We start from the raw sequence: 14,143 nt of genomic DNA on the forward strand, positions 1-14,143 counted from the left end.
AGTAATGTTGTTGCCTTGTTTTCTGTGGACTCATGACACGGTTGCTAGGAAAGTGTGTGTGATCTGACCTCTGCTGGTGAGAAAATGAATTTTAACAAGCAGACAGAAACGGTTCTTGGTGTTCCCAGAGCTAAGAGCAAACTGTATATCTGGTCCTTTCTGCATGTGCTGACCAAAGTCATTACATAGGTTCAGCACAGGCAATGGTATTAAAAGCTTTCTTTCATCCTGGCTTAACTCTGTGCTCCAAACCTGATCTGGAGGCCCCACATCTAGGGAATGAGAAAGGCAGGACTCGTAAAACCCACTGGCCTGTGGTGAGTAGGAAACTCTCAGGCAAGTGCCACCAACTTCTGCCGAATCTAAGCTAAAATAATAATTTTAGAAGAAAAATGACTGTGAAAGTATGAAGGGAAGTCAGTTCGGACAAAAACAAGAGCCATGGAGTAAGACACATTTTACACCCATTGTTAAATAGAAACATGATAGACAATATGTTACAATTAAATACAATCCAGCGCACAATTGCGTTATTCCTTAACATTGCTGGGGCTGTAAGGATGCAGATATATGTCACCCTGGCTAACAAATTGGCTTAGTCCTCACGTTAGTCTGTAGGGAGGAAGTAAATTTTGGAGAAGGGAATTTACTCTCCAAGAACCCTTCATTCCTTGGACTCCCTTCAGAGTCTACGAAGAAGAGGGCCAATACTACAGATGATAGTGAACCACTGAGAACTGGGCTGGGGCGACCAACGCTCAGTCATCAAATGGAAACAACCTTCACTCATTACTGACCTGGGCTGGATTTGGTGAAAGGCTCCTTCCCCCACTCTAGTCTTCTGGACCATCCAGTTTTCCACACTTCTAATGTCTGTACTGTACTTTTCTGCCTACACTTTCCCTTTACCCACTCGTGCTTGTTTCTCTCCACCGCAGAAGGAAGAGCGCACCATGCTAGAAGACATCCCAGTTACTCTGTCTGAGCTGGACAAGGTTGTCTTTTATTTCAAGCAGCTGGATGAAAGCCTTGTAGCAAGTGAGAATTTTCAGGGTTTTTTTTTTTTTAATGAATTCTTCTTTCTTGCTTGTATTTCTGGTTTGTTTACTCCATGATATTAAGTCCATCAGAAATGCTCAATCCTGAAAGGTGCTGAGCATCTCCTGTGAAGTGTTGCGTTCCCTCAACTTCAACAGAATTTAATGGGAGTTAAAGCCGCTCAGCACCTCACCCAGGGGTTCCTTGCATGATTGGGTCTTAAAATGGTAATTCACATCAGCACTCCCTGTTCTCTGGAGCAGGTAGGAGAGAAACATAGACAGTCAGCTCTCTTTGTAGCCAGGACTACTGCTGGGACTTGCCATCTGTGAGCTGGGAGGGGAGCCTTAGTGACATGAGCATCCCTTGCTATCTTTTATCTGGCTGACCATCTGTTTTGGAATAGCTAGACTCTGAAACTGCAGGTTTAAATTCCACCTGGGTCTGCTTAGCCCCTTATGTTTCTAAGATGAATATATTGAGCACTGTATCATTTTCTGTACATGGAAATCAGTTAGACGCGGTGATCGTTGCACATTAAAAGGTACCCATGGCAGTTTCCATGAAAATACTGAAGGTGATTTGCCATAGTGGCCAAGAATTCCACTACTGTGCCAGTTGGCTATACTTCCTAACACCCCAGAGGTGGCTGTATTTAATATATATAGCTGCTGTGTGTGGAGCACTTTGGAATCTTACATACTTAAAGGCACTGTAGGAATGCAGGAGGGTATTACTCAGTCTGAAGTTTGGAATAGTCAGTATTTGTCCCTTTGTCAACTGTAATGGCTGAAGTGTAAAAAAAATTATAACCAGCCGCAAGTGATTGCTGAGGACTTCACCCCCAGACCTGTTAATTGACGGTCCGATAGTAGGGCTGGTAGTGTCAGCCTCACTACCAACATTCATCTACTGATGCCAGTTGTTCTACAGTTGGGAACCACTGGGCCCTGCCTATGTTTCTTGCCTAGCATGTGGAGAGAGATGACAGCTGGGTTGAGCAGTTCCAGACAGATGTTTGTAATGCACCAGCCTTTCGGCAAGGGCAAGGACACACACCACTGCCATGCTCAATCAGCACAAGCTCACGTAACAGGAATTTATTATTATTAACCATGTTTATTGCAGAAGTGCCTAGGGACAAGTCAAGAACTGGGCCTCATTGTGCTAGGTGCTGTACAAATACAACGTAGAGACGGTACCTGCTCCAAATTGTTTAGAAATCTGATAGAAAAGAAAGACATGTAGTGGGGGAAAGGGATCTTACATAGAAGCAAAGCAATCAGTGTGATGGTATCAAACATCATATTAATTGATGATATGTCTTGTAAACAATATGCTTCTGAGTATATCATCTCTTGATACAGGATCTCCCTCGCTTGCTGTTACTTCTGACATTTCAGTAACGAGATGTTATTAAATGGACTGACATGCTCAGACATTGCTAATCACTCACTGCTGTTCTGGTAAAACACAAATGTCTTTATCTTTGTTTCCCCAGATACTCACATCTTCTACCACATTGAAGGAAGTCGGCAGGCCTTGAAGGTTATCTTTTACCTTGACAGCTACTACTTCTCCAAACTGCCTTCCCGCTTTCAGAATGGGGGAAGCTTGAAGCTGCACACAGTGCTCTTTACAAAAGGTGCCCACAAAATTCTTGACAAAGAAAAAGAAGTCAGTGAATCTAATTAGTTGCTAAACATCTTAAGGTTCATTACTAAGGAATGACCATAAAGTTGTTATTGAAATAAAACTGACAACTCCATAGAAAATATTTTAAGAGGCAAAAATTGATTTCTCCCCAGAAATCTGTTATTATGTGGGGTTAATATGCTATAGGGGGTTAGGCTGAGATGTTCATGGGGAGCAGATTATCCCCACAGTTGCATGCTGTGAGATTTCTTGCACCTTTCGCTGAAGTATCCAATCACTGTCAGAGTCAGGATATTGGACTAGGTAGACCATTGGTCTGATCCAGTCTGGAAATGTCCATGTTCTTATGCCACAGACTCGGATTTTAAAAGGAGGCATTTTCTCTACACACATGTATGTATTCATAGAATCATCTGAGCTGAACGTCAAAGGCCCTCTTGTGGACCAGCTAATCCATTGTCCTGCATTGTGGCATCCAGCATAGGATACTTCCTTCAAAGCAATAACATTATGACCATATCCCAGTGACCTGATACTATAATAGTCTTTGCCCTTTGAGGTGTCATAATGAAAACTGAGGTTCACAGAAGACAATCCCCATCGAGGGCAATCAATTCACTTCATCTTATTTTTCACAGAGTTGGTCTTTGACATAATTTGGCAGCTACCTAGTTAGGGGGATGAACTAGAGAGACAATCAAATGAAAAAATGATAGCCAGAGTAATATATTTATTAAAAATCTTGTCTACTTCCAGCTCTTGAAAACCTGGAGAGCCAGTCACAGCCAGGTGACTTGTCTCTAGAAGAACTCCAACAACAGATTAATGGAGTCGCACTTGAAAAAGTGCAGCAGTATTACCGTAAACTCAGGTAATGTGCCTCTCCTCCCACTCCCTGATAAAAAAGAAAAGGGGGCTGTTTGTTCAGGACCTTTCATAGACTGATTTTTCTTTCCCGGTGGTTTCATGTCTTGTACACAGTGATTCTTTGGAAAAGCCCATGATATGAAAAGGTAATCTCTGGGGAAAAAAAATACTCCGTTTGAGTTTAACAAGTTGACTTTTAATAGGAAGTTTGTTTGTTTTTTATCTCTGGTGGGTTGGCAACCTCTTAAATTATTTAGCAAAAATAGGCTTAATTGTAAACTCCTCACGGAATATAGGAATCTGTCATAAGCAATTTCCATCTAAGTTGGACTTCAGATTTTTGGCCGGAGCTAAAGTTAAACTAAAGAGACTTTTTGTTAGTCTTCAGTCACTATAGAAAGAACCAATCCAAGTTCTTTAATGAGAATATACACCGTCTTGGACCACAGGACTGCCCTTTCATATCCATCTGAGACATTATGTAGTAGGTGGTGAAATGAGATGATCACCAACTAATCCAATTCTTAATGACTAATTGCAGGACATTTTACCTTGAGAGATCCAACTTGCCTACTGATTCCAATACAACAGCCGTGAAGATTGACCAGGTATTATTATTATTATTTATATTGTGGTAGCAACGTAGAGCCCCAGTCATGGACCAGGACTCTCTAGCAGTAGGTGCTATACAAACACAGAAATGCCCCTGCCCCAAAGATCTTGAATCAGCCTGTCTGAGGATCAGAATTCTGTCACCCAGAAATGAGATGCCTGCAATGAATTTAGAAACGAATAATCACTTAAGTCTATTTGTTTAAAAATTTTGTTCACAACATGCAGTACAATAAAAGTAACATTTTCCAGGCCCTCGCCTAAAGCTAATAGGAAACACAATAGTAAACAGTCTGTATCTGGAGCAGATGCTTTGTATGAATGTTTGCACAAGCTGTAGAAGCAAACAAAGATTCAGGTGTTTTTATTATAGTGGAGACAATTCAGAGACTCCCCGTCACTGCAGTATTAACATGTATTGTAAAGTAGATAGATATGATTTGTGTTCACTTGCAACAAACTGCCCCAAACCCTCGTCAAGTCCTCACTTTTTGTGCTGAAAATCATATCTACTGTGAATAGTTGTTACTTTAGATCTACCAAGGAGCTGTTACCATAGAATATTCTTAGACGCAGGGAAAGCGTTCTTATAAGAGTCTATATAAATGAAGGAGTAAATATGCCACTGATGCATTGTTCACTGTTTCTGTGTAGCTTATTCGCCCCATTAATGCAATGGATGAGCTTTGCAGACTGATGAAGTCCTTTATTAATACAAAACCCACCCAGTCGGGATACTCTAGTAATAACACATCAGGAGCTGGGCTGCTGCCTATATCCTCAGAGCTCTGTTACCGGCTCGGAGCCTGTCAGATTGCCATGTGTGGCACTGGGATGCAGAGGTGAGATTTAAGAAACCCTCCATGGTACTGTTATGATACTAACTTTTCTTCTGTATAAACATCTAAGCAACATATCTGAGCCAGTTACAAAAAGCTAGAGAGATGGGCCCTCTATAATTGAGAATGAAAAAAACCCTTCTGTTGGTAAGTTTTATTTTAGGCTGGGTTGTCATGTCTAACACTGCTGTGACTTCTAGCACTGCTGTACAGTGGCTGAGACACAATGTCCCAGTGCAACAACTAATAACCCTTGCTGGGTGGGCACAGAGCATATATCTTTCTGTCAACACAGTTTCTGATCACAGAGGTGGAATCTAGTCCCTCTCTAATAAGTGGTTTTAATTTTTTTTGTACACTCTAATAAAGCCATTTTTTTAAAATGGCCCAAAATTTCAGTGTTAAAAATACTAATTTTTGGAAAAGTTTTAGCTCATCGAAGACACTTACGTGAGGCACATTAGAACAGCAATGAGACATAGCCATGTGATAACACCGTCTGAAATCACAACAGTGTAGCTTCTTGGTCACTGAGCTGGGCTGCATAACTGGTTATATATTTTTAAATGGGAAGCCAGAAAATAAACAATAAAATAGTATAGTGGCCAAGTTCATTTTCAGTTACTAGCTAAGTAGCTTTGTTAAAAACTTGTAACTCAAGACTTTGTTAAAAGTCATATGTAATTTAAACATTATGTATATATGTGGTTTGTGGATTTATCATTCCCTTATGTATCTATGTCTGTCCAGAAGTACATTGAGTGTTTCCCTGGAACAAGCAGCCATACTGGCTCGAAGTCATGGACTTTTACCCAAGTGTATCATGCAGGCTATAGACATCATGAGAAAGCAAGTGAGTATTTAGGTCCTTCCTATTACTACTTCCTTAGCTGGATATCCTGCATGCCACCATCTTTATCCCTAGGATCTCTTTGTAGCGATACCAATTAATTTCTCTGTGAAGTTGTGAGTTGTGCATATATACACCCACAGCCAGACTCTATAAAATTAGTACAACTGCATGCACACTTTGCAGAAGCAAATTCTAACATTTGCATATGTAGACATTAGGCTATTTAAAGTGCATACCCAATATTACATTATTTAAAGTGTGTGCACAGGTGTTTGAAAAATGTATAGGCTTATGCTCTTGTGACGTATGTGCACAAACATGTACAAAAGAAAAGGAGGTGGGCCTTTGAACATATAGGTCACATAGTATACTTGTACACGGTCTATATATTATAATATAATATGTTCTCGTGCATACAACATTAGATGGTGGAGATTTCCTAGTTTTAGACAGTAGTGCTTATAAAGTGCTTTGGGATTTCTGTCATCTTAAGTAAACACAGATGACTGATGTACCCACCCAGTGGATTCCAGAGCTCCTAAAAGTAGTTAATGGATTCTCGGCTAGAAATCAGACTCCTGTTACGATACTTTTCCCTAAGGGTCAGCTGTTTTATTGATATTATCAATACCATAAATTCTGTGTTTCCTTAGGGACCAAGGGTTGAAATCTCTGCTAAAAATCTCAAAGTGATGGATCAGATGCCACAGTCTGCACCGCGGTAGGTTATTATCTACAGTACATGTTATCTGAGTATTTGTGTAGCACCCAGCTGTGAAATTTCCTTATCCAATAGACGAGCTCTTTAGCAGCAATACACAGAACCGTCCCAGCCGTCACTATACTAAACCAAGTGCACCCATTTTTAAAAAAGATTTTATCCAAATCCCTTGTCACCCACCATTAACTTGTAGGGCTCCTGTGTTGTCTAAATAAAACATCCCTGCTGATTTTTTTGACAGTGGCAATGAGTTGATATAGCTCAGTGGCTGTCAGTTATCTATGGAATTCTGAGAAGCAGAAATTCTTGAATGGCAGCTCTGACTGCAACTATGCAAAGATCATTCATGAGCTAATACTTTGGCTAGAGCCCCATGAAGCGTCTGGAATAGCCTGAGTGTCTAGTGATTTACTGCAGAGTGGGTTTAAGAGCAAGCAGCTCAGATCAGAGTGAATTTATGGTGATGCAATTCCTAGAGGAATCAATTTCCCGAGGTTCTAGCCATTCTGTTGTTGTTGGAGGGTCAAATCTTCAGTGGTGCTATACACCTGCAAATCCCACTGATTCCAGTGGAAGCTGAAGATAGTCATTGTGTCTCCCTGACGGACATAATTTCAGGTAGTTTTTACTAAGAGATTTTTTTAACCCATTTCCCCATTCTGTATCCCCCCAAACAGTCCCAGGAGAGGGCTCCATAATAGCTTCATTGAACATTCATAGAGTGCTAGGGCCAAATCCTGCTTGGCTATGCAAGTAGCCCCTGGAAGTCAGCATCTGCTCCTATGGACGTTAATGGGGTTCATTTGAGTAAGGCAAGTCAGCTTTGGCCCTTGAAATGATCAGTGGAAAAGATCATTTAGGTGTACAGCATCCCTCCTGGGTAGTGCAGGCTTATTCTCTAGTGTTTTATTTAGTCCACTTTTGAAAACCCTATGAGGTAGGACTCAGGCCATAGAATTTCAGTGTTGTAAAGGGTTCCCACACCAAAGCCCCTCCGCTTCGGTCCCCTGCTGGCAAACAGAGGACTTGAAAACCCTCTGGCTTGCAGCAGCCAGTGCTTTATTTACAAGGTGCACGTGAATTCCCCACCACCCTACAGAGCCTTGCTTGGGCCACCAGTCTCTGGGGCTGTTCAGGGTCCGGGGAGACAGGCAAAGTCTCCACACTCCCTTCTACTCCTTTCCCTTCTAGCCTCCTCCTCCCTTCTCGGCCGGCATATAAACCCTGCTGGGTCAGCTGGGCAGCTGCTGTCCCTCGCCTAATTAAGCTTGGGCAAATGCTCAGCCTGCATATGCTGACAGCTGCCTCCCCTCAGGCAATCAGGCAACAGCCCAGCGAACCCACTCTGCTGCTCCCAGCTATTTAGGCTCATGTGATGGGGTTAGCCAGGAGGTCACCACCCAGCACCCTGTCACAATGTCAATTTTTCCTTTTCATTCAGTTTCTTTTAGCTATACCCCATTAGATCACCTTAAATAGTTCCCCGCGTTCAGTGGCAATTGTACCCTTCAGACGCTTGTAGAAAATGATTTCAAGCCTGAGGCATGAAAACAATAGCTGGTAGTTGAGGTGAAGTTGTCTGCAACACAGTTAGGCCTGGTTTTGCTTTTTTTAGAGACCTTTCACAGGAAGCAGTATTTTTGTTCTACTGTATTCTCCCTCTCCTGGATTTGGAATACCCTCTCAACAAGGGATGAATAGGCACTGTCTACATGTGATTCTGTGCCCTATCCCAAATGTCAAGAACCACAATCACAGCAGCAGTGACATTTCCTCCTATTAATGAATATTCATTACCTAAGATCCATTTTATGATTGTAAAGGTGTAGTGTATTTGAAGTAATTCAGACTAAGTAACACTGGAGCTGTAGTTCTGATTTACAGTATGTAGTGAAGGAGAGGAAAGCCTCGTATTTGATTTTAGGGTCTTATTTTAGAAAGCTTATTTCTGAAAAGCCTAGAGACACAGGCGCCTACTTGGTTTCATCAGTGTGATGTGCATCAGATTAAATGCACCGAAATGGAGCAAAGTTAAATAAATTTCAGGTAAACTGATCTTGGGCTAAGTATCAGGAAACGACTGTGGAATAATCTTGGAAGGGAAGTTATGGAAGCTCCATCACTTGAGTTATTTAAACTTAAACTGGACAAAGCCCTGGAGAATATACTACAGGGAATCATCCTGGAAAAATCCCCACTTACAGCAGCTGGTCTATCTCCAATTTTTAGGATTCTTAAATGTCTCTGTAAACAAGGTTAAATCAACCACATTGACAAGCACATATATTCTCCCTAATTGGTATCACTGTGGGATGAGACTTGTCTCAGTTAAAAATGTCAGGGAAAAATAATAAAAAATGTTGTAAAAATGATAATTTATGGACTGTCAACAGCTAAGGGCCAAAATCTGACTTGGGTTGCACGGGTGGAGCAAGGTCTCAAAATAAGTCATTTTTTAAAGATAACAGCTCTATATGTTTTAATTAACAATTCTTTAATGGCACATTTCATTTGCAAAATGATTAATAATTACAACTAGCTGAATCTTTCCTGTCAGACTATCAGTGAGTGCTATTTAGAGCAATAAAGAAGCTGAATTGCACATGCTCTTTCTAATAACTTTTTATGATCATTATGCCATGTAACAGCAACTTTTAAACTTCCCTTCTAGACTCTACAGGCTGTGCCAGCCACCTTTAGATGGGGACTTATAAAAAAAAAATGTTATGGAGTCGTTGAAGTATTCAGCTGAGAGCAGCCCTGCCCGAGGACCCATCCCAACTGACACTGGTGGTGTTTAATGGAGAGGGGAGGAGATGGTGCTGGGTGTCTCGTATTCACTGAGAGAGATGAATCTGCGAGGCCCACCTGTTGAGAACTCTTACAGCATATGGGCAAGGATTCTTATGGTTCCTTGGCTTGTTGGAGAAGTTCTCTAAACATAAACTGCCTAGAGCTGAGACAAAACTGCCTTCTGCCAGAATGCCCAGAAGGAATGAGAATTTCATGTCAAGAAACAGCAGCTTCACTAATGACTCAGTTGTGCTGCTGGCTGAAAGTTGTGGACTTCAAGTTATGGATCCGGAAAGGCAAAGCAAGACAAAGCACATCTATTCTCTCAATAATATATCTGGCATCCATTTCATTGCCAGCTTAATTTTGGTCAGTGGTCTTGAGTAACAACATCAGAAATACCACTGTTTTAACATACTGACCTGCACTTTTGAACCATGAGTAGCTCAAGTTTCTGGTTTATTCACATATGAATATAAAGTATTTCTTCTGGAGTCGTTTTCCTCTTAAGCCCCGTGAGAACCAATCTCTATGTTGCAGAGTATTACATTCCATAATACTTCTTACAATTACTTCCTCTTACTTACTGTAGCTTTCAGGTTTGGGATTAACATTTTTTTTACTAATGCTCTATTATGTATTCTGGAAATACAATAATATTTTACAGGAGGGTTTGGCAACAAAGGATTTTTTAGGAGAAATTACAAAAAAAAATAAATTGCAGTCTTATACTCTGATTATTTGAACAGATGTAGTTTTTAAAACCAGGTCAGCAGAACTATAGTTATTTATGTGGAATTAAGTATCTGTTTTGAATCATGTTATTATATATACAAGATTTAAATAAAAATTATATTGTTGAAAATGGGACCAATATGCTGGCAATTATACAGCTAATCCCAGTTTACTGGAAACAATTCTACATTATTTAAAATCTTTCAGTATTTAAGTAGTCTTTAATACAGTTATGAAAAAGTATTAGGAAGGCTTAAGTTAAAAAAAAAAAAAGGAATCATGTATATAATGTACTTTATTTTTTTCCTATTTCAAAATTGTTCTCCATTTTGTCAGTATTAGCATTAGTGCAGTAATTTTCTCCAAATTACTGGCTGATACTCATTGAAAATGTGAGCAGTCTCAGGCCAGAAATAATGTTCTTTTGGAGTGAGTGCCTTAATAAAGATTCACCCATATCTAACAAAATTCAGCAGTAGTGGGGGGATCCTAACATTATTCTCCACATCATAGAAAAGCCATAATCTCTTTTAAAACAATTCATTGTTGGGAAACTCCAGGAACTGTTTGAAGTGATGTACATTCTAAAGAATGAAAGTTTTTTTTTTCTTTTGTTTTTGTGCTGAGCAGGGCATTAATGAACTCCAGTTTTATTTGGTTAACAATCCAATCCAGCCCAGATATTAAGTTAAAAATCATCTCTTCCTAGTTGGCTAAGAAGTTATTTTTAATTTGATTTCTACAACTAGCACAAAATAGCGTACCATGAGTTTTGAGTGGGTTGTGTGGGCTTCCTGAATTATTAAATGTTTTAATGTTGTTTCCTTCATTCTCAGATTGATTTTTGGGGGGAAATGACACTTCTGTTTGTTTTCTTTACTTTTAAATATTGCTTCTGACCCACCTCAGCCCACAGCAGAGGCTTGTGTGAGTCTACCTCCTGTTACATCTCCACAGGTGTTAGCTGGAATCCATTCCACTGGAGTCAGATCAGCAGAGCATTGTGTCAAAGCAGTTGCTGTGCTTCTTCATCTTGCCATTTGCTGTTGAAAAGATTAGTATTTCTTTACAAATCTTCCAGTTTAAAATGAACTGTATTGATATGAGAAGCAGAACACCCAAGAAATAAAAACACATTGGACTAGTATCCTCCCCTGGGTAAATCAGCATAGTTTTGTTGACATCCATGAAGCTGATTTACACTGCCAGATGAGGATCTTGACCTGCATTTATGCATTTCATACAGACATAAAAAGGCGCATAGAAGACTATCTAAGGGCATTTACACTGTGCACTGTTTTACATAAAAATGTACGTGTTATTCTCATTAAATACATGCTAAACCATTTTATTATTAAAAGTTGGTTTATATTACCAAGAAAGAAGATATGATTTTATTTATATAAGTTACACCCTTTAGTTCTTTGTTGTCAAAGAGAATTTAGGGCTTTGCAGAGCTATGAAAGGGTAAAAATGGAAGGTGTTTGGAAAAGTTGTGTTTGATATCTGATCAAACTGACTCTGCAGTGCTAAGCTCTTCCTGTTTGTGCAGTACCACCTAGAGATGTGGTTTCACTTCAGAATTCTTATTAAAACTAGGGCAGAGCAGTTCTGAGGCTGTAGAATTGCAAAGTGTGAACCCAGTCCTGAAAAAGTGAGCACTGCTGGAGCAAGACGACTATGCTCATGCAACTACAAGTGAAGTCAGCAGAGCAGGGCTACAGAAGCTTCAGGATGAAAACAAAGTCAACGTCAGACCCCAGAATATACTTGCAACTGGGCCACATCAGTTGCATCTGCTTATGATGGGCAAGTAGTACAAATCACCTGCTGTTTTGTCCCTGAAGTTTTGCATTATGTGTGCAAGCATGGACCATACCTTCTCCCTCCTCATGCTGCATCTTAGCGAGCCACTTTACAGTATTAGTGTGTGTGGAGGGGTAGTGGCAGAGTCATACCTACAGGGACTCTTCATTGTTTGGAACTAAAGAAACATAGCATTACTGCTCATTTGACCCTAGCTCTTCAGAATAAGCAGGCACATCATGATTTGGATTTTAGGATTGGTGGGATCCATCCTGTAGCCTTTCAGCAGGTATAACTCCCACTGAAGGCCGTGGCAGTTCTGCATGTGAAAAGACTGTGAGATCCTGCTTAAATACTTCATGGACCAATTTTAAGATCAATCTCAACCTAGCCTTTCATTCTGTAGGCAAAATTCCACACTTACAACGTAGCAATCAGAACAAACTACAGGTACATTTGGTAACACTTGGCTATCTACTTGATTTGTGCCTGTAAAGAAGCTGTTCAATGTCCAAGTAGCTGCTATCACTGCACGTAAAAAATTGTGAGTGCACGTGTTTATAGTGAGTTGCAACCACAAAATTGGAGGCCACTTCTGAAAATTTGGGTCTGGATAGCAGCATTATTCATTTCCATATGCCTAATCTGCTGACACAAATACTGAGCTTCTCACAAGAAATCATGGATTTGGTCAAGGACACATCTGATTTAGGCTTTGTGTGTAAAAAGTTCAACATGTGTCTAGTTAGTAGAAAACATTCCTCTCCTTTACCAGTTTAAGACAGTCATGTTCTAATCCCAAATTCTAGTCCTGCTATGACACTGGCTCCTTCTCTGGATTTTGGGAACTCCCATACCCAATCTGCCACAGTTCTCCATTAGCATGAAGGGCTAATCATAATAATGCTCACGTGTATACCTCTCAGAGGGATTGTGGGGATTAATTAGGTCATGTTTGTAAAAATATTGGAAGGTATAAAACACTAACTGCTAACAATCACAGATTTCACTGTAAGGAATGCATCATTTGAAACATACCTGCTTCCAAGCTAATTACGGTAAATACTTAGGCAATATCTGGCACGGTAAATCATACTAAATGATATCTCAAGGAGTCAATGAACATCTAGACACCTGGCCCTTATTCACTGATAAAAGACAATGTCAGCCAATCAAAACCAGCTTTCTCATAAAAGCAGAGGATGTTGTTTTGTAAATAAGGGGGTCCTTGACTAATCCAAGTACCCCCCCCAGTTCTCTTCTCTAAACTAATACCAGTGTAGTACTGAAGCTGTTAAGTCAGACTGTCAGTCTGTCACACATGAGATACATGAGTGAGATGGACAGTAGTACTACCACCACCTAACGAAAACAGTCTCTGCAGTAGAGCAAGATCATAGGACCGGTGTTTCTTGCTTTGGATAAAATTGTTTTGGTTTTGCCCAGAAGCAGGAGGCCTTTATCCTGTGATCACATTCTGTCCCATTGATACAATTTTATAAAAAAGCCAAAGCACTGTTCATTGCTTAAGTAGGGTTGCCCTGAACATGTTTAAATGATACCCAACCCTGCCTCTAGAAGTCAGTCCATCAAACTGTAACTGCATGTAAATTAGTGGTTTGGACCATCACTATCACTGCATCACTACAGTTCAACCTAGCACTGCCTTCCTGTTCAATACGAAGATGCAAACAGAAGCAAACACAAGTGTCTTGACCCACAGGGTTGGGTGCCATGGATGCTTGAGTTCAGACTCCAGCTCTGACACTGACTGTTTTAGCTTCTCTACTGCAGTTCCCTAGCTGTAAAATGGGAATAATAGTACTACCTACCTCCCAGGGTCATTGTGAGGATTCATTAGCTATTGTATGTGAACTGCTTTGAAGCTTGAAAGTGCTATGAGAGGCATTTTTATTGTTCCCCAGCTGAGAGATAGCAAACTTGGTACAAGGGAGACAAACGATTACAAAAAAAATGGCACATTTCCCATAAATAGATAGCTGGAAGCAGCAGGCTTAAGAAAGTCGACTGAAGTACATTTTACACGTAGCTTATCTACTTTACTGTGTAACTCATTTCCCATGGCAGGAATCAGTGTTATTGTATACTGCAATGCTTCCCAGTCTGGGAAACCAATATATTTAGTATATCCCTCTTCACTAGGAAAAAAATATCTTCATTATATAGGGTCAGATTCATCAGTTTTACTCATCTTAAATAGTA

General features: G+C 40.2%; 1 protein-coding gene across 1 annotated transcript in view; it reads left to right on the forward strand.

The window, feature by feature from the left end:
• The window catches only part of PREX1 (phosphatidylinositol-3,4,5-trisphosphate dependent Rac exchange factor 1), a 203,145-nt gene extending 191,657 nt beyond the window's left edge, over positions 1-11,488 (forward strand). Inside the window, exons 34-41 of the mRNA XM_067554278.1 lie at positions 939-1,038; positions 2,540-2,683; positions 3,451-3,565; positions 4,103-4,169; positions 4,828-5,015; positions 5,763-5,865; positions 6,519-6,586; positions 9,258-11,488. Of these exons, the coding sequence (XP_067410379.1) occupies positions 939-1,038; positions 2,540-2,683; positions 3,451-3,565; positions 4,103-4,169; positions 4,828-5,015; positions 5,763-5,865; positions 6,519-6,586; positions 9,258-9,300 (828 nt within the window). The 3' untranslated portion in view covers positions 9,301-11,488. The remainder of the gene's footprint in view (positions 1-938; positions 1,039-2,539; positions 2,684-3,450; positions 3,566-4,102; positions 4,170-4,827; positions 5,016-5,762; positions 5,866-6,518; positions 6,587-9,257) is intronic.
• Positions 11,489-14,143: the final 2,655 nt, after the last annotated feature.

The sequence above is a fragment of the Emydura macquarii genome, unplaced genomic scaffold (assembly GCF_026122565.2).
Source record: "Emydura macquarii macquarii isolate MOO-44397 ecotype Brisbane River unplaced genomic scaffold, CSIRO-AGI_Emac_v2 contig_1483, whole genome shotgun sequence".
NCBI lineage: Eukaryota > Metazoa > Chordata > Testudines > Chelidae > Emydura > Emydura macquarii.